Below are 27,306 nucleotides of genomic sequence, written 5' to 3' on the forward strand. Positions count from 1 at the left end.
TATATTCACCGGGTAAGTATATTCAAAAATTTATTTTATAATTAAAATATCATTTCTTATTTATCTTTTGAGTTCAAGGACCACATTGAACCATATTACCTTTATAAGCAAAGAAGGATTGATTACCTTCAATGAATTGATTGGAAGGTAAATAATATAAGAAGAAATAGACAAAATTAAACAGTAATAGTTTAAGACTTTAGTTTAGAAAGGAATATGATATGTTTATATAAGCTAGTTTACTCCAACTGGGCAAATGAAGTCCAAGATTATACTTACATGTTTGCAGTTCTGTACATGAGAGAGAGGATTGCTATTGATCATAGAGAGGGGATTAATATTGGTTACAGTATATTTAGTGCCCAGATCTTTGAAAGTAATCATAAATCTTTTATTAAAGAGTTCATTGGTAGTTAATGTTAATTCAGTAAGTCTTACTTAACATTCATTGGGTCATAAACTTGGAAAGTGTAGTTTGGTTGTCAAACTAAAGTTAGAGGCTGCCATGTTGGAAAACTCATAATTATTGTCTCTAGCATTCAGTTAAAATCTTGTGGTAGTGCTACATTCTTGAGAAGATTTTTTCGCCCTTGTATCAGGTTTGATGGTAGTGCGTGCTATTAAGTTTTTAACATAATTTTTAAGGTGTGTTCTGAACTAGAATTTTGTGTAGTCTGAAGTATGACTTGTATCCACAAGTCTAAATTTGACGTACATAAATTATACGTCTGTTTAGGAAACGATTATATAAATGTTACAATCAGACCTTACCATTTATTCTTGTTGGCATGCAAATGGGGTTATTCATTGTAAGGGCCCAGCATTTAAAGGTTTTTAAGGTTTTAAAGGCTGCATATGAATGACAGAGGCATAGTGAAAATGCCCTATCAGAACAATGGCCTGAAGACTGATCATACAGTATATATATATATATATATATATATATATATATATATATATATATATATATATATATATATATATATATATATATATATATATATGATAAATTTTGCACATTTTTACGTGTTTTTCATATTCAAATAAGCCATATATATTTTTGATACATTAATGTCTGGATTCTCTTAACGACCTCGGGATCAGAGCCCCAGGCGAAATCACACAAAGACAAGAGCTTGGCTCCGGCCGGGAATCGAACCCTGGTCGGCAAGCTTGTATAGACAGTGACTAAGCCACTTGGCCACGAAGAAAGATAAAAGTTAATGACAATTCTTCTGTACTTAAACCTGTCGAATTCAGGTATTTTGTACTTAAAATTGAAATCAACCCATCTTCACCATCGTAGCTAATTGGTAGTTTGTTACTTGGCATTCAATTAATGATAAATTTTGCACATTTTTCCGTGTTTTTCATATTCAAATAAGCCATATACATTTTTGATACATTAATGTCTGGATTCTCTTAACGACCTCGGGATCAGAGCCCCAGGCGAAATCACACAAAGACAAGAGCTTGGCTCCGGCCGGGAATCGAATTGTCATTAACTTTTATCTTTCTTCGTGGCCAAGTGGCTTAGTCACTGTCTATACAAGCTTGCCGACCAGGGTTCGAATCCCGGCCGGAGCCAAGCTCTTGTCTTTGTGTGATTTCGCCTGGGGCTCTGATCCCGAGGTCGTTAAGAGAATCCAGACATTAATGTATCAAAAATATATATGGCTTATTCGAATATGAAAAACACATAAAAATGTGCAAAATTTATCATTAATTGAATGCCAAGTAACAAACTACCAATTAGCTACGATGGTGAAGATGGGTTGATTTCAATTCTAAGTACAAAATACCTGAATTCGACAGGTATAAGTACAGAAGAATTGTCATTAACTTTTATCTTTCTTCGTGGCCAAGTGGCTTAGTCACTGTCTATACATGCTTGCCGACCAGGGTTCGATTCCCGGCCGGAGCCAAGCTCATGTCTTTGTGTGATTTCGCCTGGGGCTCTGATCCCGAGGTCATTAAGAGAATCCAGACATTAATGTATCAAAAATGTATATGGCTTATTTGAATATGAAAAACACGTAAAAATGTGCAAAATTTATCATTAATTGAATGCCAAGTAACAAACTACCAATTAGCTACGATGGTGAAGATGGGTTGATTTCAATTCTAAGTACAAAATACCTGAATTCGACAGGTATAAGTACAGAAGAATTGTCATTAACTTTTATCTTTCTTCGTGGCCAAGTGGCTTAGTCACTGTGTATACAAGCTTGCCGACCAGGGTTCGATTCCTGGCCGGAGCCAAGCTCTTGTCTTTGTGTGATTTCGCCTGGGGCTCTGATCCCGAGGTCGTTAAGAGAATCCAGACATTAATGTATCAAAAATATATATGGCTTGTTTGAAAATATATATATATATATATATATATATATATATATATATATATATATATATATATATATATATATATATATATATATATATATACACATACATACATACATACATACATGTATGTATGTATGTATGTATGTATGTATATACAGTATATATATATATATATATATATATATATATATATATATATATATATATATATATATATATATGATACTGTATATATATATATATATATGATAAGCACCCATACCCCTCTTCCCCCAAGCTAGGACCAGGGAAGGCTAGGCAAAGGCTGCTGATGACTCAGTAAGTAGACTTATAGTCTCCCCCAAACTCTTCCTCCCATCCTTTGCTCACAAGGAAGGTGAGTTTGCAGACACTACAAGAAACTATCGAGCTTGAGCTGGTCTAAAACCCGAGCCTGGCAGATCGCCGGGCGGGGACGTTTCCGATAGGCCATAGCATGCAATATCTGCTCTGAGTTTTTATTCACAATTATATATCACCAAATAGAGAACAGATCTTGATAGAGAAGGTAGAAAGCTATTACAATAACACACAATAGCTTAAAAATTCACTTATATTTAAGTCCTAGTCTCAACTTATTCTGTTTTATTTGGTCTTATATAACTCAATTCTTTCGTCTTTTAAGTTAAGGTGCACATGTGTGCTCGCAGAGGTATCCCCTCTACTTTTTTGCTTGTACTATCAGACATCTTGAATGATAGTAGTCTGCAACTTTGTGATTTCTACACAAAGGAATAAATATTTAGCATTTCCTATGTACACTTCCTCTTGTTGAGAAGTCAGACATATGACTTAGGGATAGTGTTCAGCGCACCACCTAGTGCTAGAGCAGCAAACTAACCTACCTCTGAGCTGTGAGATTTGAAATTCAGCCATTATTTTAGATTATTGATTTATCTTGATATGTTTATTTTTTGTAAATGTTTGTATCTGTTGAAGGCCATTAGTTCTGTGTTTGTATGTAGGAGTTTAATTGTATAATGCTTCTGAATTTTCTCCTCTGAATTGCTTAAAGATTATGCCTCCAATTTTAGCATTAACCACACCAGTTTGTCTTGCTCTTTCTAGCTCATGTGTGTCGCGCCTTCGACGTACATTTTCCATCTCTCGTGCCTCTAGATTCCCTGAATTTAGCACCAATTAATAGGAAAAACATTTAATGAGGGAAGAATCTTTTTTGAATCTTCTGATGCAGAATGTTTTAATGAATGGCATATAGCAACTGATATTTCTGCTACTAGATAAGTAAGTCAAGGGATTTCTGCCACTCAGATAGTAGATGCCAAATTTGTTCAGGTGGTTGAAGCCATTCTGATATAAAATTCCCCTTTTTTCTCGTCAGATGCTATTATCTCTGTTGGAAGAATTCAAGATTAGTACAGTACTTGGATAATACACTACACTATATGTAACATTAAAGTGGTAGATGCTTGTTCCTGCATCTTCTCAAGCTTAACTAATCCATCTCGACTTTTATTGGACATTAGTCTTCCAGAGCTATGAGAAGATAGCAGTAAAAGGGAACATAAATTCCCTATTTCCAAACTAGTTTCTACTTTCTTAGCGCTGGAAATAAAAAAGCATTCCAATTGGCTGAGTAGAAAGCAGAGGAGTGCTCCTATTGGCTGAAAGTAAATGTGGTGATCTACGTCGCATCAGCCACATCCAGTAGACTTGTAAAGTTAAGGAAAAATTAATCCTGGTCTTTAAAAAATAATTGAATAGATTAGTCCCCTTACAAAAAAACCCTAGAGTCCCTTTTGTTGACTTGTTGATAGTTCTTGCCCTTTGCAAAGAATGGTATGTTCTCTCATGAATAATTGTACAGTAGGTTAATCATGGATGTAACATGAGCTTAAAATAGTCTTTTCTGCCATACCTGAAAGTTAGAAGGCTTGACTTTAGAGTTATGACTGTATTGATTCATTTCATGTAAATCTTTACCTTCAGGCCAATGGAGGTGTAACTCAGACTTTAGGTGGAAGTTCAAGTGGTATATAACTCATGTTGTTTGTTAGGTCCTTTTGTTGTGGTAAGGGACATTGCAGAATACGTAAGTCCTCTTTTTATCTCTTTATTATTTGTTTTTAATTTGTGGAGATAGGGATGGAGTATAGATACTTCTGGATGGTTAGGTCAGTGTCTTGACTTCTTTGGAGATGTTCTGTTGACTAGCCCTCATTTGGTTTCATGTTGGTAGTAGTACTTTTTGGTCTAGGATAATACTTGGTAGTTAAAGGGGAGTCACCAACTTCCTGAGTCTTCTCACCTTGCAATGGAGTTAGAGGATGAGTTACCAGTTCTTTGTAAGGCTCAGATTGCCTGAAAACATGGCCACTATTCATTCGATCCTGACCGCCCTTTTCACATTTAGTGGGGACAAAGTGACCCTTTACCAGTCCTCTGAATTTTTAGTCTGTTAACCAAGCTGCCCTTTCAAAGTTTAAGTGTAATGAATGTTAGATAGTTAATGATTTTTTCTTTCTTTTTTTCTTAGTAAATTTTCAAATTTATAATAGAAAGTGTAAACAAACTCCTATAATGTATTTAGAATACTCTAAGCTGTAAAATGTGAAAAAAATAAGATATCCACACATTTAGAGTATAGTTTGGTAAAATTGCAAAATGTATTATATGTAGTAAATTAACTCAACTCCTTTAATTGTGAATTTACCAATGGGTGAATACTTTTGAAAAAGAAAAAAAATATTTTTCTAAACTATGTATATGAATATAAGATAGGGATACCCATCTTGAAGAGTAAGTTTTAAGGAACATTATTATTTCTTAAATATATAATGATATCTAGAAATATATATGTGAGAATTTTAGAAAAACTGGATAAAATTCTATGAATGAGTTTTCTTGTAAATGAAATTCCCATTGCAAAAGAGAGAAATAAGCATACAAATTTTGAAGAAATTAATCCCTATACTCTCATGTACAGTAATTAGGAGGTATAATGTCACAATTTGGTAATTCATTCATTATATAATAAGTTTTAAGTTCGCACGAAGTGTGCAGAATTATTGGAAAGGTTTTGAATCCTGCAAGTATTTTAAAACTTCACAAAATTTTATTAGCATAGCTATTGAGCGTATCATTTGAAAGTATAATATTTCAATAGTAAGGAGTGTATTATAAACAAGACAGCAAAACAAAACACGTATGACCAACGCAAGTGCTGAGGAGGAATGAGGATAGGGGGTGGGGAGATGTAGGGGTAGAGAGGGGGGGTTGTTGATGAAGGAGAGGTCTAATTGGTGAGGGATCTATGGTCGTGGTTCAATCACGCCCCAGTTTTCTATACCGTCACTCAAGAGTGAGCGAGTAGTTAGGTTTATTCCTGGCATTCCATGCATCTCTTTTTTACTCTGGTATATTCAGCAATATTTATGCCTTAGAAATGGTGCTAGAGGAGCATTTCACTGAGCGACACAGGTTGAGCCCAGAAATAGATTTTTCCTTCGTCAAAATCCCTTCTTTAGAAATTAGAAATATTCTAAATTTTCTACTAAATGAGTTAGCATACAGAAATATATCAGTATTTGGTATTTAGTTTTCTTTTCTTTGTTTCTATTTCCAAAATTTAGTAAATATTTAGAATTTGCAGAAAAATTACATTGTCCAGAATGCCTAAGTAAATCTCGTGAAGAATTATAATTACATTTCAAAATTTCAATGCATTTAGTGTGAGTGTTTTAGAATTACTGAATAAAATTAATGAATTAATTGATAGAAAGTATCCTTAATATATATGGATGTAATATTAATAATCTTTATTGATACAATATATTAACCCTTTTATCCCCAATGGACGTACTGGTACGTTTCACAAAACTCATCCCTTTATCCCCATGGACGTACTGGTACGTCCTTGCAAAAAAAACTGCTATTTACATTTTTTTTTGCATATTTTTGATAACTTTATGAGAAACTTCAGGCATTTTCTAAAAGAACGAGACCAACCTGACCTCTCTATGACGAAAATTAAGGCTGTTAGAGCAATTTAAAAAATATATATTGCAAAATGTGCTTTGAAAAAAAGAAATGCCTGTGGGTTAAGGGTTGGAAAGTTCCAAATAGCCTGGGGGTAAAAGGGTTAATATATATGGATGTAATATTAATAATTTTTATTGATACAATATATTAATAGTCTGTAAGATGTGTTAGTTAGCTGGTAACATGATGCTGTTTGTGATTATTACAGTACATATTTATTATTTATTGGTACAAATCTTTGTTTGCATGCAGGTGGTGGAAGTGGAAAATGCATTTAGACAAAGACTTGATAGTGATTTGTTCTTGTTCCATAACTATGTTTGATATCTTAGCTTGTGTGTTGAACCTTAAGAGATTTCAACTCCTCTTTGATACTTCTGATATACACAACATATGGTTTTACTAAAAACACAAAAAGTGTCCTTCAACCATATCATGATAATTTTTCCTGTATTTAATTGGGGTTTACTTTTTTCGCGGGCCTTTCATGGAATGATCTAATTTTTTGTTTATCCACTACTTGTCAGTTAGGGTTTTGTTTTATCACATCCTATAAGTAGCCATATTTAAAACTTATTGTAAAATGTACCTGTATCTAGAAAATATAATGCTTCAATATTAAATATTGAATATTTTATATGTATCTAGGGTCATGTAGCCATCAGTATATTTCTGCCTAAAACAAAACATATTTTATCTGTCATATAACTTTTGATCATGTTGGTATGGGTGTCTGCAGATTTGCATCTGGTTGTTAGTGATTTAAAGTAGTTACCCAGGCTAGCCCTGAATGCTGAGGCACCATTATACTGGTTCTCATATTTCTGGGCTGATTTTGGATAGTCATACTTTTTGTATGGCTGCTATTTTACCTGCATGATTAAAGCTAGATTGTAAAAAATAATGGGTTTGAATTTAAAAGGCAGATATTTTTTTTTTTTAAAGGAAAATTTTATATATATATATATATATATATATATATATATATATATATATATATATATATATATATATATATATATATATATATATAGTACTTCACTTTTGTACTTTGAGTATCATTAGTAATCAACTATAGTACCATGAACAGCATTTTATGACCATTTTCATAGTGTATATTGGATTTTACGAAGGAGAGAAATAATTTCTCAAATTTTGATTGACAGTAAACACGTGAAATATTGTTTCTTTTAGTGCAGAATAGTGACTTTTTTTTTTTAAATTAGAAGGTTGGCTGTGACACTAACTTTGTATAATGAGCATTAAATGAAAGTCAGTGATACATTTTGCTGCCATTCTGAATATGCATGAGCATTATAGCAAATATTTTCTAGAAAAATAATCTTCAATTATTAAAATCTAAATAACTTGCTTTAAGATAAACATTTTGCAAATACTGATGAAAGTCAATTGAAAGTGAGTTCCTTTCACAGCTGAAGGTTTTACAGTAATTGTAGTAAAGTATTAGCACTATAATACAGCATCTGCTTAATACTAGTCCTGTAGTTTAGTCCCATTTGTACAGTTTATCTGTAAATATTAATTACATGATTTGTTCCTGTTTCAGACCATCATCGAGTGTTAGTGCTCGATGATATATTAGTTGCTTTGTTCATTGCATTTAAATAGTGTGTTGGAAAGTTTCCTGCAAATTTGTTCCAGGGAGACAACTCTGCTTTTATGGTGTGTGTTACTACTGTCGTAAAGATGCTTCTGTGTGTGATAATGGTAGTACTTTTGAGGGTACGGTTATTCTTTGGTTACCTCGACGTCTTCCTCTCACGCACATTCCACACCCTTGGTCACGTACATATAAACGCACTAAGTTAGCCCAGTAAGTAAAGCACGTTCTCATACTTTACATTTTTTTGGCCTCTGGACCTTCATTTTGATAACATTAATTGTTGTAATTTTGTTATGCTGTTGTTGTTTCTACATGTATACAAATCATTTATCCTTTTAAATAGGGAATGTCTTTAGCGTAGCTGGATCTACTTTTGAAATTGTTAGTGAGTGGGGGTGAGTAGTCCTACCCACCTGCCTGTCAAAGACTTCACTTTGGTCTTCGATTGTAACGAGTACGGAAGTAGTGTTACATCCTATTGTCGAGTACGGGAGTGCTGTTCTTTTACTATTCAAGGTTGTTTGTTCTTTTATTTATATTTTGTTTGAATAGTGATATTAGCTTCATATATGATAATGAAATGGTGCAGGATTGGAAGTATATTAGACACTGCTTTGATTTATGATAAACTGGCAATACAGTAGATCCAATCACTACTTAGGGGGATATTTGCGTACAATTATTGTATGCAATTTTGTAGCAAGTTTAGGTTGTGGCCTCCTGTAAGTGGACATATCTGTTGAGAGGCAAGAAGCATAAGTGTTCCCGGTGTTGTTTTTGGAAAGCACATGAATGTGAATTCCCAGAGAGAATGGTTAGCACTTCGAGTTCCTCATTGAGCTCACCATGTCTGAAGCTTCTAGGTATATGCTCCTTGCTTATTCATGGGAGAACTTGGATCTACATCACAGAGTTATTTTCAAGATGGTGGAGTGCTAGTTCAACATATGCTTCCAACACATATTGAACTGTAATGGGTTGATAGGAGGTTGCTGCAGTCATATCCTTCGCACCCATACTGGACCAAAGAGACTGGTATTTCAAGGGAAGATAAAGAACCAACTAGATCGGTTTTAAGGGAACTTCCAACCCACCGATACGCGAGTCTCGCTTTTCTAAAGGATGGAAGTTTTCCGTATACATAGGAATAAATTATTTATGTTTTTCTTTCAAGTTAAACGTCTCACCTAAACCACCCCTCTCAGTCCTGTGCCAAAGGTCAAAAGTGAAGTCTGACAGGCAAGTCAGCGCAGCTACTCACCCGTGCCCACCACCTGTTATTTAACTACAGTACCTCTAACAATTTCAACAGCCATTCTAGCTCTGCTGAAGACATTCTCCATTTTAAAGGACCCTGGTTTGTATAGCTAAGAAAAATACAAGTTACGTTTTAGAATGTATTATTTTTTCCTCTTTGAATGTCTCGGTATTTAACTTGCAAAGCCTTTTGGAGTTTGAGATTTAGAACTAGTAAGTTCAATTTCTCAAAAGATACAGTATGTATTATGTTTTTATTAAGAAACTTCATTTTTTGATTTGTGCTTACATTCAAAGATTTTACTGCATAAGAGGCAAGTACAGTTTAGTAAGTAAAAGTGTGACATGCACGTAGTACCGTTGTAAAATAGGCTTCATTTTGTAAATTATGCATGTGTTTTATAATTGCAGTGTTGATATTAGTATTTAAGGGTGCTCATTTTGCTTTTGCTTTTATGTAGATAGTATGTATTCTTTAGTGCTAGTAGGTTTTGTAAATTTATTTTCTTGACACTCACTATTTTCCTTCCAGAATAAAATTCATCAGCCTTAGATTAATATGTAACATTGTAATATAGAGTATTGCATATATATATATATATATATATATATATATATATATATATATATATATATATATATATATATATATATATATATATATATATATATATATATATATATATATATATATATATATATATATACACACACAGGGGAAGTAGGAGTATTACTAAACACTAGTGCCAAAGGTATAGAATATTAGATGGAGAAATTATTATTATTATTATTATTACTTGCTAAGCTACAACCCTAGTTGGAAAAGCAGGATGCTATAAGCCCAGGGGCTCCAACAGGGAAAATAGCTCAGTGAGGAAAGGGAACAAGGAAAAATAAAATATTTTAAGAAGAGCAACAATATTAAGATAAATATCACTTTATAAACTATAAAAACTTTAACAAAACAAGAGGAAGAGAAATAAGATATAAGATAGAACAGTGTGTCCGAGTGTACCCTCAAGCAAGAGAACTCTAACCCAAGACAGTGGAAGACCCTGGTACAGAGGCTATGGCACTACCCAAAATTAGAGAACAATGGTTTGATTTTGGAGTGTCCTCCTAGAAGAGCTGCTTACCATTAGAATTCAGGAAAGGGACTGAGAACAGATTGAAAATTTGTGAAATAGAAAAGAACATTACAGAATGAAATGTGGAAATTTAAGTAGAGGGGAAAAGAGGAACTGGAACAATTTAAAAAATAACTTCCAAATAAAGACTAAATATCTGAAAAGGTTAGGGGGTCCTTAAGAAAATTAACATTGGAAAAGTCTTAGGACTATCTGAAATAACTAAATGATCACTTTAAGCTGTTAGAGAAAAATCACTGATGAACTGACCAGAATACAGTGGTACCTCTACGTACGAATTTAATCCGTTCCACAACCGACTTCGGATGTAGAAAATGTTCGGATGTAGAAACGAATTTTCCCATAAGAATACATTGAAATAGGATTAATCCGTGGTTGAGCCTTAATAAATTACTACACATAATTACATATGACAATATGCACACTAAATTAGATAATAGACATGTAAAAAAGAATAATTATCAAGAAATAATAAATAAGAAACGGGTTTTTAGCGTCACTTTACCTTAGAAAGTCCAGCGCAGGTGTTGTTGGTCTTGCTATGCAGAGAGGAGACGGACGGGCGGCGAGGAGGTAGAGAGGTTGACTACGTAAAACGTACACTACCGTAACTTATTCTAACTTACACTAAGTGAACTTTAACCTAACTTAGCTTATTTTTTTTTTTATTTTTATATTTTATATTTTTTTTACATTTTCTTTTTTTCTTTTTGATGATTAATTTTAATCACTTTTACTCTACACTTAAAATTGATTGAATTTTTTTTCTCTTCAATCTTTGCCGTTTTCTTTGTTTCACTTTCTTTCGCTTCACTCTTTGCCGTTTTCTTTGAACCACTTCCTTCCTCTTCATCACGAGTTCGCTTCGTAGTTTTTTAAAGAAGCTATCGATAGAAAGTTGCTTGGTACAGCTTTTCAGAATGTTTCGAAAATAAGTTAGGGAAACATCATCAAACTGCGCAACTACACAACAAACCTGCAATTTCTTTGGATGGTATTTGTCGATGAAGTCGACCTCGTCTTGATATTTTCCTAACACCTCTTTTATTTGCGCCGAACCTAACTCATGTTCTACCTCCTCGATCCCTTCCTTGTCATCACTCATGTGCTCAGACATAGCATGGAGTTCCTTGAGCTCCTCTGTAGTAAGTTCGTCGTGATGTTCTTTTGCAAGTTCACTCACACTCAAAACGTGATTTATGTTTTTAGTCTCTCTCTCTCTCTCTCTCTCTCTCTCTCTCTCTCTCTCTCTCTCTCTCTCTCTCTCTCTCTCTCTCTCTCTCTCTCTCTCTCTCTCTCTCTCTCTCTCCTTGATGCTTAATCTCCATCAAACGTCCAGTAGTAACATTCTCTCTCTCTCTCTCTCTCTCTCTCTCTCTCTCTCTCTCTCTCTCTCTCTCTCTCTCTCTCTCTCTCTCTCTCGCTCTCTCTCCTCTCTCTCATGCTTTTCAATAATTCCTTGCTTTACTTCTAAAGAAAACATTTCCTTATTCCTTTTCTCACCACTACCACTACCACTACCACTTGTGAAACTAAGCCTTTTAGGACCCATGATTTACGTAAAATACCGTAAAAGGATGAACGTAAAAAATCACGATTAAAACACAGTTAATAGCAGAACGCACAGGGCACAACCACACGAAGCCGACGAGAACAGAGGAATGTCCCAAGCCACGCTAATTGAGGGTCCCTCCGAGGTAGAAATGCTGCCTTCTATCGGCGGAAATAAAAAATACATCCGGCGCTATGAGTACCATCTACGTGCACCGGTATTGTTTACTTCGGGTGTCGAAAAAAAATTCGGGTGTAGAGTAGGAACGTGTTCGAATCGTACTTCGCGTGTCGAAAAATTCGGATAAAACCGGTACGACGAAAATTGCTCACTTCGTGTGTCGAAATAAAAATTTGGGTGTAGAGTCGAAAAATTGCTCGAATTTTACTTCGGATGTTGGAAAATTCGGATGTAGATACGTTCGTGTGTAGAGGTTCCACTGTACTTGAAAACCCTATTAATGAAACGTTATGACCAAAAGAGCTTGGAGAAACTTTGACGGTAATAATGTGCCAAGATTTATACTTGAACAATCCAATCATTGAAAGGTTATGACCAAGAGAAGTTGGGAAACTTGGCGGTAATAATGTCCTGAGATTTATACTTGAAAATCCAATCATTAAAAGGTTATGACCCAAAGATCTTGGAGAAACTTTAACGATAATAATGTGCCAAGATTTATACTTGAAAAGCCAATCATTAAAAGGTTATGACCAAGAGAAGTTGGGGAAACTTTGACGGTAATAATATACTAAGAAAAAAAAAAACGGTTCACTACGATGATGAAATTTAAGAGGCATGGGAATTATTGAACATTCTTTGATAATATAGAAGTGTTGAAGAAAAATACTAATTACATAGTTGGGAAGAATTACGTAAAACCTCTTAAGGACTAGGGAGGATATATCACTTGTATTGCACAACAGTAGTACTTTTTATTCCAGGGCATTAACAGAAGAAATGTGTGAATGAAAAAAAACCATCAAAAGTATAATTCAAAGGGCAATAAAGTAATTAATCCATATTGGTGACCAATCAGACATCAAGAATCAGAATACATTGTAGTTGCATAGCTTGAAAAAAAATATATAAAGTGTTTTACTCTTGAAGCCAGTAAATCTATATGAAAAAACTCGTTGATATTGAGCAGTAGTAACTTGTTTTTCTCTTAATTCATAAATGAATGCCTGGGAATTGCAGAGGACTATGAATTGGGCTAGATTATTTTGTTAAATTATGGATTTGTAATGAACAAACTAGATTCTGACTGATTTTCTCCTTGCTTACATTTTGTACTATATTTATGATTACTAAAACTTCATTTTCCTTCCCCCTGAAGGCACAATGGTTCTGAAAAGTACAGTTTTATACTCTGTGAAACTATAGTATTTGGAACACCATATCAGTCACCTTGGAGGGGAAGGAATCACCAGGCCTGTTTGTCCTATTTTAACCGATTCATGTCTCTCAAAAGATCAATTTACATTACATTTACAGGGACTATAGTGTCCCTTTGTCAGGCTATCAGTTAGGTTTTGATTATTTTTATAATCTTTATGCATAATGATTGAAACAATGGCTATCAGATTGCATTGTATTCTTGGATTCTCAATAGTTTGGATTATTTTTTTTTACCGGACTATTTGTTCTTCTTATATTACAGTATATATCAAGGTGATAATATATTCAATACAAATTCAGAATTGGTTGCTTTCTCAGTGAAGTTGACTGATATTTCATGCTCAAATAATTTTTACAGCAAATTTAATTTTCATTACAGAAATTTCATTTAAAATAGAAATATATTTTCTATGGACTTAATGATTTTAGATTACTTAAATTTAGAAATGCAGCAGTGTATTGTAGATATTGCTATTTTTATTTCACTTTTTTAATTAAATCTTTTTTTTTCATGTGGCTCCTCATATTCTTTATAGACTGAATACTGTATTATGTCCACTAAACAAACAACATACAGTACTATAGATGATTGGGAGTGATAAGATACTTTAGTTATGTACTGGGGTTTTGCTTTTCTATGATTTGTTTGATTTTATTTTATCTTACAGAATTCTCAAAGACTACTGATGTAGCGAATTTTCTAAGGTTCCCCATAATGGTATAAGACAAATTGAGTGTATAACTTTTCAAGTAATGAATGTCATAAGTGGAATTTTTCTAATGTAATACAGTTCTGTGGTATGAATTTAATTTTTTTTTTGTGAAATTATTCAATTTAGAGTAATGACAGTTACAGTAACAGACATCGTATGACTTTGTTTATGTGCAATTAAAGAATAACTTAGATTATTTGCTCCTACGCAAATACAAACCATCCTCCTTTAATAGGAGTAGAACTTTAGCAAAGCTGGAATGGCCATTTAAACATCCAACTCGGTATTACTGGTAGCTGGCGGGTGGTACCTAGCCCCCGCCCCGCATTCACCAGATAGAATAACCTCCATTTTGATTTCAGTCGCCAGATAGCAGATACTTTCTTCTTGGCATCCAAATCTCGCTGTTTTAATCATAAGATTGAATAAATGTTCTTGCAGACTCTCATGTTTGAAGCCCATTTATGAAAGAAGCCAAGGATATGCAGTATTTTGTGATACTGTCACTGTAATTGTGTGACAGTTTTCTGTGCTACCTGCCATAATCAAACTTATTTGTTCTTGTTGGGCAGCATCTCTGTTGCAGGTCTATTTCTTGTGTGTGGCCTAAGAGCGACAACTACAGCGTGAATCTCAGGAAGTATGTTTTCCTTTTTCATCGCTGGTGCTCCAGCAGAAGAAGAGTTCTACTGCTGCCAGACATCCTCGAAGAAGTCCAATAACTTCGATCAATAGGAGTTACGTACTCCTAACTCCTACTGTTTCTCTCCCTGTTGGACAGACAGTTTGGTACCAAAAACCTCGCTTCTTTAATGATTGCCAACAGTTGTCCCTTAGTGAGAAGAAACATTGGTACACACAACACTAAGGAGGTATCTGGGTACTTGGTATGAATGTTTTCACACCTTTTACCTATGCTCAGTCTCGTGCCGGAGGGAGTAAGGGCCGAGAGTTGTCCCATAGCGGGAAGACACAAATCTCAGAAGAACTGAGTATCTGCGTCTCCCTTCCTGGGCAATCTCACTTTTTCAGGAGAGAGAGCAGTATTGCATGCCAAAGAGATATCTGTAACCACTGCTACTGCTGTATCCCTTTCATTGCTTTAGAGTTCCAGAGATTAAAACCGAATATTCAGGTGTGAAGCCTACCGATAAAGAACTAACTGAAGCATAGCATAACAGCTCAGGACAAGTCTCTAAAGACATCGACCAATTCCTTTGCTTAGTTTTGTGGGAAGAGTAGGACTACCAAACCTGACCCTCCTAACGTGGTGTTTCGGTACGAGCTATTGGAGCTAACGTTCCTGCTATCAGTACTAGGTCTCCTGTAAAAGCGAGACCAAGTACTCCAAGTACGAGTGAGCGGGATGGTACATACCTGGAACCAATCTACTCGAGAATACGCTTCGGTATATGGTGTTCACATGTTTGCTACCTGTATTCTGTTTTGTACAGGACTGTGCACAAGCTCTGCTGTTCGAGATGTTGGGTATTACCCCTGTTCCCCTCTTTCTCCTGGACATTCGGATGGCATATTGATAATGATTACTAAGACGATCGGCATGGCTGGAGGGGTAACTTGGTACCAATGATCTTGATTCTCCACAAGACAGCTTTTTACGAGACAGTTTTCCATGAGTTCTTTCTTTGTGAGCCCATCATCCACGAGTATGATTATCCATGTGCATAATGATTCCACAAGCTTCGCAAACACAATCATCCACATGCATCGTCTACGCTCACTAGCTTCAAGAATACGATCATTCAAAGGCACAAGCTTCACAAGCATGATCATCCTCTCCTCTGTCCTGTGAGAGCATAGTGACGCATCTAAGAGAGCAAAGGTTCCCTTGAGGAGCACCAAAGACTTTCCTGCACCCAAGGGATGAAGAGGAATACTGTATATCCAAGAACTTTCAAACATGCTAATCCAATGAGAATCCAGAAGGACTATTCTGGTTCCAGGATAACCTTATCCTTGGTCCTGCTGTAGCTACCAAACAAGTCCCTCACTAGACAAGAAGCATCTCATCTGAGATAGTAATTGTAAGGTAAGGAAAGGTAATATATCTTGCTGTTCTCTTCCTTTTTTCCCCCTCTATTGGGTTGAAGCAGTCGTTCTGTTATATGCTGCATCGGACAATAGATGCAGACGAGCCTCAGGACTGAATAACTTTTCTTTACAGACAAGTTTTATATTGAAATGTCTACGTTCTTCCATGATCACCTACCAGCACCCTAGTGGGAACACTTGCGAGGTTATTAAGAGGTTGAGAGGAGCTATCACTTTCACTCGTCCACGAGATCAAAGGGCATTGACACTTTCCAAGTTAGTAAACCAGCCAGTCTTGTTCATAGGGACTTTTGCCCTCCTAAGGATGAGTCTAATTATTATTATTATTACTAACCAAGCTACAGCCCTAGTTGGAAAAGCAAGATGCTATAAGCCCAAAGGCTCCAGCATGGGGAAAATAGCCTGGGAGGAAAGGAAACAGGAAATTAAATAAACTACAATAGAAGTAGGGAAAATTAAAATAATATTTTAAGAACAGTAACAACATTAAAATAGATCTTTCATATATAAACTATAAAAACTTCAAGAAAACAAGAGGAAGAAAATTAAAATCGAATAGTGTGCCTGAGTGTACCCTCAAGCAGAGACGTGTCTGTCCTCAAGCAAGAGAACTTAACCCAAGACAATGGAAGACCATGGTACAGAGGCTATGGCACTACCTAGGACTAGATTACAATGGTTTGATTTTGGAATGTCTTCCTAGAGGAGCTGTTTACCATTACTAAAGAGCCTCTTCTACCCTTACCAAGAGGAAATTACCCACTGAACAATTACAGTGCAGTAGTTAACCCCTTGAGAGAAAATTTTTTTGCTAATCTCAGTGTTGTCAGGTGTATGTGGAAAGAATATGCCAGACTATTCTTCATATGTGTAAGCAAAGGAAAAATGAGCCATAACCAGAGAGAGGGATGCAGTGTAATACTGTTTTGCCAGTCGTACACATATTCCAAAGGCACTTCCCCCATTTTGGGGGGTAGCTGACATCAACAAATGAAACATAACAAAAAAGGGGACCTCTACTCTCTACATTCCTCCAGCCTAACCAGGGACTCAACCGAGTTCAGCTGGTACTGCTAGGGTGCCACAGCCCAACCTCCCACATTATCCACCACAGATGAAGCTTCATAATGCTGAATCCCCTAGTTATAAGATTATGTTAAATCAAAATTGTTTTAAAAAATGGTTGTGTAGGAATTAAATGCAAATGCGATAGAAAACAGTCAAATGTGGCCATAGAATATAAAAGATCAGACCTGAATTGTATTATTATGGGAAGCAATAAAATTTCTATTGTCTTAGTAGTTATAAATTTCAAAAAAAAAAAAAAAAAAAGAAAGGTCCATAAAAAATAAACATAAAGAACATGCAAGTATAAGGAGCATTTTAGTCTTTATTTTGCTGAAATGAACTTTTAATGAAAGTAGATTGCCAAACGAATACTCTGCCACCTATCAATGGCGTTGCACGATTTTTGAAATGGTATCTCAAAAAATTTGTCGTATCTTATAGATACAACGTATCGTCATATTTAAAAAAAAATGTATCTTATTTCATTTGTATCTCAAGGTATTACTGTAGTGTGGTTGATCAGAGCTTTGGATGAAAAACTCAATTGCTGAGTTTTAAAAAAGAAACTAGCAGAATTTCTTTTAGAAGAATGATATCGGGTGTTTGTCTGACGAAGTTTTTACTCAGTCAACCAATTTATTCTTTAGGTTCAGATTTACAAATTTAAGAATGGCACTTTCAGTAAGCCTAATATATTTCATTTCAGTGCAACTAAAGAAAATATTTCCTTGAAATTAAATACCTATATAGAAATTGTTTATGTTCCCAGAGGCAGTATTAGGCCAGTCATTTTTTAATTGGGAAAGTAACGTTTTGCTTGTCACTAAAATAACAGTAGAACGCAATTCTATTATTTGAGTAGGCTACAGTGAGCTAAGTTGGTTGGTTGAGTAACTTTCAATCCAATCCTTTACAATGCTGTGATTTTTTTAACCCTTTTACCCCCAGGCTATTTGGAACTTTCCAACCCTTAACCCCCAGGAATTTTTTTTCAAGCACATTTGGCTGTATATTTTTTTTAAATTGCTCTAACAGCCTTAATTTTTGTCATAGAGAGGTCAGGTTGGTCTCATTCTCTTGGACAATGCCTGAAGTTTCTCATAAAGTTATCAATAATATGCAAAAAAAAAAATGTAAATAGAAATTTTTTGCAAGGACGTACCAGTACGTCCATAGGGGTAAAGGGATGAGTTTTGTGAAACGTACCAGTACGTCCATAGGGGTAAAGGGATGAGTTTTGTGAAACGTACCAGTACGTCCATTGGGGGTAAAAGGGTTAATCTACATTAGTTATTAAAAATCAAATGTTGCTGCCATCTTTTTGTCCATGAATTTGTCTTATTGACAAGATGTAAATTCCTAACCACAAGGAACTTGTTTAGGCTTGAGTGCTTGGCTTTAAACATAATTCCATATTCCATGAGTTGGACTTGTGAGAAACTAAAAATCCTACCTAAAGGTCTGATGAACATTAAAACAATAATCAGGCACAGTTGTTACCAATTTTATCTCATGGCTTTAGTACACATATGTTGGCTCCACATTACTATATAAATAATAATTATTCTACCACAGTTATATTATTCACATTTTTATGGGGAACCTCTAGCAAGTTATTAGCATATTCTTATAGATTGCTGCTATTCAGGCTGTACAGTAAGGTATCTTGTATAGTAATTTTATTTTGCTTTGAATTATGTACTTACTAACAGATGGGAAGAAAATCCGCAGTACTGTGAGCTAGTGTTGCGCCACTCATCCTTTAGTGATGAAAAGTCATCTCGTGTGTTGGACCTCATGGATACTGCTGTTTTTGATTTCCTTATCCAAAATGGTGACCGGCACCACTACACGGAGGTAGCTGGAAAACCTGATTCTTCTTTAGTGCTTCTAGATAATGGAAAGAGGTAGAGATTGAAAAGTTTTATACTGTAATAGAATTTGGTTTGAAATTTCTAATTTACGATATTAATATTATTCAGTCAAATGATTGCTATACCATAGTATTTTTTAAATTAATTAATGCCATTAAAAAATCAGTATAAATATAAATTGCATGCAGACCTTTTTTATCAGAATGTAAATTGTGGGTAGTTTATAGCAATTCCTCATTGTTCATATGCATATTAAAACCTTTCTCCCTTTAAAACGGGATACATCTTCATTGGCATAGGAACGGCCATTAAATCATTAGGTAGGTAGATTGTAATGACAGGTGGAGTGAGGGGAACCCCCCCCCTCCCCCCAACCTGCCTGTCACAAAATAGTCATGTTTGTCCTTGGTCGCAACAGTGATCTTTCTTTTCTTCGTTAGTGATAAGTGCAGAAAAGCATCTAAAGATGAGCATGTGATGAAGTAAATTTTGTTCCTAAGAGGATACAAACCTTTTGAAGTCCCATGTGTTGTGCCCCTATGTAAGGGGGTGACTGTAATTTAATACGTTTGACATAAGATAAGTCTCAAGGAGAGGTAGAATAACTGGTTCTTCTACTGGTTTTTTGGTCTCCTCTTGAGGGATACAGCTGCCACAACCGTCACATGCTGCACTCCACAATCCTCCCGGAAATTGGGAGAATGAGTTCTCTTGATGTGCCAGGTTTGAGACTGCCAAGGTTATCTGTTATGGAGCTACGTTTTCATAGCCTAGTACTGGCTTCCTTTTAAAGTAGTACTGACGGAGGTCCTAACAGCTTCTAAATCCCTATGATTAGCTGTTGGGAAGTTTTTGGGAGTCGCCTTTCTTACTCCAGTAATGGGTCAGGAAGGAAGCTATGTCGGCAAAGGAAAGAACCTTTTGCTTTGGCTCCAGCTCCAGAGTATTTCCTCCTACTAATGAGTGAGTCACTCTATTTTAAAGGTTGAAAGGTTTTTATACTCTTAGACAAATTACACATTTTTAAGCTAATTTGTATTTTTCTTAACTATTAAAACTGGATTCCTATTAATGAAATATCCCACCCCAACCACCTCTTGCAGTCCTAGGACTAAGGACAAAGGAGGCTAGTCTGTGACAGGCTGGTGGACACGGCTTCCCCCCCTCATGCCACCTATGATCTATCACTACCAACTACCTTGTTAATAATTCAGTGGCCAATCCAGTGTTTTTGAAGAGATATCCCATATTCTAAAGGGCAAGTTTTTTTAAGGACTAACAGTATATTATTATTGTTATTTCTTACTAAACGGCAACCCTAGTTGGAAAAGCAGGATGCTATAAGCACAGGGGCTCCAATAGGGAAAATAGCCCTATGAGGAAAGGAAATGAGGAAAAATAAAATATTTTAAGAACAGTAACAACATTGAAACAAATGTTTCCTATATAAACTATAAAAACTTTAACAAAACAAGAGGAAGAGAAATAAAATAGAATAGTGTGCTCGAGTGTACCCTCAAGCTAGAGAACTCTAACCCATGACTGTGAAAGACCATGGTACAGAGGCTATGGCACTACCCACTACTAGAGAACAATGGTTTGATTTTGGAGTATCCTTCGCCTAGAAGAGCTGCTTACCATGCTAAAGAGTCTCTTCTACCCTTACTAAAAAGAAAGTAGCCACTGAACAATTACAGTGCAGTAGTTAACCCTTTGGTTGAAGAAGAATTGTTTGGTAATCTCAGTGTTGTCAGGTGTATGAGGACAGAGGAGAATATGTAAAGAATAGGCCAGACTATTCGGTGCATGTGTAGGCAAAGGGAAAATGAACCGTAACCAGAGAGAAGGATCCAATGTAGTACTGTCTGGTCAGTCAAAGGACCCCAGAACTCTCTAGTGGTAGTATCTTAATGGGTGGCTGGTGCCCTGGCCAACCTACTACTTACTAGTATCCATAAGATATCCTATTTTTAGTATTCAGAATACTACATTTGGTTGGAGGTAAAACACATACAAGAGCCATTATTCTATTAATATTTGTCTTCACAAAACAAATCTAAATTTTAATTTTCTTTAATCTCTGACCAGTAATTGATCTAACTTTAACTGAAGTACAGTGCAGACTGCTATTCAGTTTCACATATTCCGGAAGTTTGATTTTTCATTATTTTGAACCTTGTTTTTATACTTATAATGTATAATCATAATTAGGAGTTGTTCATCTATTGTGTATTTAATAAAATTTACTTGTAAAAAGGTATCATTAAGATTTTCCAGTGAAATTATACATATTTTACTTAATCATGAAGGTATCTCAAAATATCAGGTCACTCTTTATCTGGAAGATATCTCTACAGCATTTGGTGATACGTTACATATTAGTTGAATGTATTCAGGCTTGGTACCACTGCAAGTACAGTAACCCTCTACCGTTGGAAAGGTGACTGAAGTTCCACCCATGCAAACATGCAAAAATAACACTGAAAAGATTAAACATACGTGACAAGTTTAAAATTATGGTGGAATTTCAAATAAAGGGTTAAATAAGTTCGCTCCTCTGGCACTTGGTGAAGCAACGAATATTACCCTAATTTTTTTTTTTTTTTTTTTTTTTTTTTTTTTTTTTTTTTTTTTTTTTTTTTTTGCATCTACCACAGTCATTTGTCCTATCTAATCGTGTTTGAGTTAATTCAACGCTAAGTGGTTATTCCTTAGTGTAAAAATTGTAATCTATTATCATTCAAGATGTTTGATAGTAAGAGAAAAAGTAGTGGTTATACCTCTGGTGCTGCTATGAAATGGCATGCGGTAACACTGGCAATGAAAGTATGAGAGAAAGACTGGATAAATAATAGAGCCAGTAACTCATCTTGTCTCGCCACCACAAGTCGAACCCTGTATATCATCTGATTTACCCTATAATTACTGTATAACTAATTTTGAAAAGATGCGTATTATGTATTTTCTTTATTCTTTATTGATAACACTAATGTTAGTTCGATAGCATAATTATCAAGAAACCTGTGTAGTTTAGCTTGATGGGCTATGCATAAAATTTTAAAATACATTTGTGTACAGCCAAAGCATGTAATATTCTGAGAAAATGCAAAGAAATGCTTTAAATGGTTGGTTCTTAAAATTAAAGGAAATACAGTGTAGTGCAAATTAATCCCTTTTTAAAAGCATTTTAAGTAAGAAAAAGAAGCTGCAATTATTGCTATGGCTGTTTTTTAACTTTATTAATATATATTGACACTCACTAGAGTTAGGATGATTAGCCTACTTAAAACTTAAAAAAAAAAAAAAACGGAAAATGTCAAGAAAAACAGTAATTAGATGATATAATCCTGATTCAATTAGATAATAATCTCTGGCAAATCGTTAAATTAGTACAAAGATCCTTCTCTCAGTGCATGTCCCCAACTAACCCCAAAAGAGGTTGATCTGATGCCGTATAAGTCTGCTTTGAATACCTTAGCAATGGCAGTCTCAGATGCTTGGGTTTTTCTTCTATACCACAGTTTGCTGGATGCTTCTGTGGTCATTATGACAGTGCTAGGCCAAGAAACTTCTTTTCTGGGCCCAACCTGTGTCGCTCCGTGAAATGCTCCTTAAAGCACCATTTCAAAGATATAAATACTGCTAAATATACCAGAGAAAAAAGTTGCATTGAATGCTAGGAATATATCCAGCTCACTCACCCCTAAAGGGTGTCGGTATTAAAACTGGGGCGAGTGATACCACTACCAGAGATCCCTCTCCAATTAGACTTCTCCCTCCTCAAAATCCCCCATTACTACGAGGTATCGTTCACTACAGCTACTGCCCCCCCCCCCCCCCCCCACCCCACCACCTCACCACCTCCACTACCTATCCTTCTCCCATGTTTCCTTGTTAGCACCCGTGAACGTTCGGCACATGTTTTTCGTAGCTCTGTGTTATTTTGTTAGTGAAGATGTCAGGCGTTTTGGAGATCCATGCTCCCAAATTGAGTATTATATTTGTCTGTTTGGGATTTCTAGGTAGCGACACACGTTCATTCAATAACCTTGTTGGGTTTTTTCTCAGCCCCTTTGTTGATGCTCCCTTACGGGTGTGTATGCGGTCTTTTGGTGTCGCTTCCTCGGGATGTCTTTGTTTTGTAAGGCTTTCTATTAGTTCCTTATACTAATTGTAGTCTTATTTTTGTTATGGACATCTAATTCAATGTTTTGGCATGATTTTATCTTTTATTTAGGCTATTTGGACAGTGTTAGTTAGCGGCTTCGGTCGGTAGTCAAAATCCCTTTTTTGTCCAAATTGGTGAAAATGGCATCCAAGTGAATGAGGTAGTGCTAAAAGGAGTGTTTTACCTGGCCCAAAGAGTGTTAACTTTTTTCTGGGGTATATCCAAAAGGGTTTAAGGGAATCATGGAACTGAAAGGATTTCGTGGAGTCTTTTTCCCTAAAAAATGGGACCCACCTACGTTGGGCGGAGGACAATTTTTTTGAAAAGAAGGCGACAGGATGAGAAACTCCCTGCTCGTCATTCTGCAACAACACCGCTCCTACACCAACGTCACTTGCATCCGTGGCAAGAGAAAAAGGAAGGTCAAAATCAGGAGCTCTTAAGACAGGGAAATTAATTAATACTCTTTTTAAATTATCAAAAGCCCTTTATGTTTCATCAGTCCAGACAAAAGCTACCTTCTTTCTTAAGAGATTAGTCAAAGGGTCGGCGATGTCAGAAAAATTTCTAACAAACCTTCGGTAGTACCCACCCAACCCAAGGAATCTTCTGACATCCCTCCTGCACTTAAGGATTAACATTTTTTCAATACATTCGATATTTGCTTGCTTAGGAGCAGTTTTACCATTACCAACTTCATGACCCAAATATACGACCCTCGCCTTTGTGAATTCACTTTTCTTTAAATTAATTACTAAACCTGCTTTCTTCAAAACCTCAAACAGTGCCCTAATACGTTTTAAATGAGTTTCCCAATCATTACTACAAATAACAATATCATCAATATAAACTACACACCCCTCTAAACCATGGACTAAAGTATTCATTAACCTCTGAAACAGCCACGTTCTTCATACCAAACGGCATCACTTTACATTGAAACAGTCCCTGGGGTGTTACGAAAGCGGACAGGGCCCTTGCCCGCTTCAAAAGAGGAACCTGCCAATAACCTTTCAGCAAATCGAATTTACTAATGTACTTGGCCTTACCCATACGATCAATACAATCCTCAATTCGTGGTAATGGGTAATAATCAGACTTAGACACTTCATTCAATTTACGGTAATCAAAACATAACCTGAAATTACCGTCGGGTTTCTTTACCAATACAACAGGTGATGACCAAGGACTTTGACTAGGTTCAATTAGGTCATGTTTTAGCATATAATCAACTTCCTTCGCCACAACCTCATTTTTAAAGGGATTCAACCTGTAAGGAGATCGTTTCACAGAAGTGGCACTACCTACGTCCATGTCATGTTCAAGGACATTAGTCCTTCCCGGTACATCCGAAAATAATTCCTTATAATTAAATACCAATTTCTTTAAAGACTTTTGTTTTTCATTACTTAAATGAGAAACCATACCAGAAAAATGTTTCAAAGAATTCTTATTATCTGAACGCCATTCACTTCCATTAAAACAATTATCATCAATACTTTCACCCTCTGAAAAAGAAAAAAAGTTTATCGTTCTCGGAAACTACAGCATTCCCTATGGTTGCCACGGGAATGACTTTCTCCCGTTCTACATAAGCCTTCAACATATTTATGTGACAAAGCTGAAAAGGTTTCCTTCTCTCGGGAGTCTCTACTAAATAATTAACTTCACTAATTTTTTTCAGAATTTTCCAAGGACCTGAAAAAGGTGCTTTCAATGGATTTCCAGGAATGGGTAACAAAACCAAAACTTTGTTGCCTACCGCAAAGTCACGTGCTTTAGACCTTCTGTCAAAAAAGTACTTCATTCTTTTTTGGCTACAAAATAAATTTTCACCTGCAAATTTCCAAGCCTTTGTTAACTTATCACCTTGATTAGACACATAACCTAATAAATTGATCTCAGGGACGTCTCCCTCCCAGGACTCTCGAACAACATCAAGAGGACCTCGAACACAATGGCCAAACACAAGGCTGAAAGGCGAAAAACCTAAAGACTGACTTAGGACAGAACGAAAAGCGAACAACAAATAAGGTAATTCCTTATCCCATTCAGAACCATTAATCAAACAATATTTCTTTACCATCGATTTCAGGGTTTGATGAAATCTCTCCAGAGCTCCCTGACTTTCTGGATGATATGGAGAAGAGGTCACATGTTTTATATTTAACTATGCCATTTTATCTCTGAAATACCTGGTAACAAAATTAGAACCACAATCCGATTGAATAATTTTAGGCATCCCAAATCTGGTAAAAAAGTCAATTAGTACATCTACAATTTTAACACTTTTTATCGTACGTAGTGGTATTGCCTCGGGATATCGAGACATCCTATCCATGATAGTCAAAATATATTCATTTCCACTACGATTCCTTGGTAATGGTCCAACAATATCAATAATGACCTCCGTGAAAGGTTCGGAAACCACTGGAATAGGACATAGAGGCGCTTTTGGAATAAGCTGATTAGGTTTACCGACCTTCTGACAAACATCACAGCTATTGACAAACTTCTTTACGTCCGCCTTCAACTTCGGCCAATAATAATTCATTAACAACTTGCCAGAAGTCTTATGAATGCCAAAATGTCCGGTCAAACCACTTTCATGCGCCAATGATATCAACTCATTCTTGTAAACAAATGGAACCATTATCTGTTTCAAAATTTCATAATCAAAGTTATCAGCCTCCATAGGCCTAGTCAACCTATATAAAATATTATTAATTATTTTAAATTTGGGACCAGTTATATCAGTCACCTCACCTGACTCAATAGGGAGATCCCGAAAATCCTTTTTCTGAGCTTTGATTAGCTCTTCAATAGTCCAATTCAGTTTGTCCTTCAAAATCCCAAGATCTACACCTACGCTATCACTACGTTCTAAACTACTTAAATGTAGATCAATTGTTGACTCTGCAGCGTCAACAACTTTAGCACTAGAACGAGTAACTGCTGCTACTTCACTATCAGGGTTTATCTGTATGGGACAAGTATTATTCTTCAGAGCAACATCATTCCCTATCACAACATCAACATTTTTAACCGGAAATTTATCAACGATGGCCAATTTCAAATTCCCTGCAAAGGAAGGGCAGATTAAATTAAAATTTTCCATGGCATACGATTTTACCGTATCAGGAAAACCAGCCAATAACACAAATTCCCCACTTTTGGGTACAAAATTGCAAGGTAATGCCTCCCTTAATATCAAAGACTGAGCTGCACCGGTATCACGCAAAATACGCACACGTCTTTTCTCGGACGAATTGGCGAAAGAGACACTACCGAAGGACAAATATCTGTCAAAACAACCAGGTAGTCCTTGATCAGCGGATGTTGTTGGGGTAGGTTCTCTCTCTCCCTCTTCCACGCCCATCACTGGCCTAACATTAGCATTTTGTGAGTTTCTAAACGCATAACACATGCTCTTTACGTGCCCCTTCTTATTGCAAAAGAAGCACGTCAATGTTTTCAATTTCTCGGGATTATATATCTTAGGTCTATTATTCCTGTTAGGAGAAAAATTAATATTAGTATTGGCATTGCCCTGATCATTACCTCTATAATTATTTCTAGTAAACATCCCTGCATTATTATTATTATTATTATTATTATTATTATTATTATTATTATTGTTAGAATTATTATTATTGTTAGAATTATTATTCCTACCTACTTTACCCCATCCGGACTTCACCATTTTTGTTACTCCCCCTAACTCACTCTTATGAGACAAATAATACTCATCACTAGCGATGGCTACCTCCTGAATGGTCTCTAGTTTTAACTCTTCGAGGTGAACCTTCAGTTTATCCGGAACACACCTCTTGAACTCCTCCACCAACATTAACTCCTTCAATTTCTCAAAATTTACCACTTCCTTGGACTCGAACCAATCACTAGCATATTGTTCCTTCGATCTTGCGAATTCAATAAAAGTTTGCTCCCTACTTTTTTCTAAGTTCCTGAAGCGTTGCTTATAGGCTTCAGAGACTAACTCATAGGCCTTCAAGACGATAGCCTTTACACACTCATAAT

The 27,306-nt window shown here is 35.7% G+C and overlaps 2 protein-coding genes across 4 annotated transcripts in view; one reads left to right on the plus strand and one right to left on the minus strand.

The window, feature by feature from the left end:
* LOC137658844 (glycosaminoglycan xylosylkinase) overlaps window positions 1-27,306 on the plus strand; it is a 197,407-nt gene that overhangs the window by 68,044 nt on the left and 102,057 nt on the right. For all 3 annotated transcript variants that reach the window (XM_068393935.1, XM_068393937.1, XM_068393936.1), the window contains exons 6-7: window positions 8,050-8,221; window positions 18,936-19,130. In XM_068393935.1, the coding sequence (XP_068250036.1) occupies window positions 8,050-8,221; window positions 18,936-19,130 (367 nt within the window). The remainder of the gene's footprint in view (window positions 1-8,049; window positions 8,222-18,935; window positions 19,131-27,306) is intronic.
* Window positions 18,975-27,306, minus strand: part of LOC137658845 (citramalyl-CoA lyase, mitochondrial-like) — a 214,161-nt gene continuing 205,829 nt past the window's right edge. Inside the window, exon 9 of the mRNA XM_068393938.1 lies at window positions 18,975-19,113. The gene's annotated coding sequence lies outside the window, so the exon portion shown is untranslated. The remainder of the gene's footprint in view (window positions 19,114-27,306) is intronic.

Source organism: Palaemon carinicauda, chromosome 19, assembly GCF_036898095.1.
Source record: "Palaemon carinicauda isolate YSFRI2023 chromosome 19, ASM3689809v2, whole genome shotgun sequence".
NCBI lineage: Eukaryota > Metazoa > Arthropoda > Malacostraca > Decapoda > Palaemonidae > Palaemon > Palaemon carinicauda.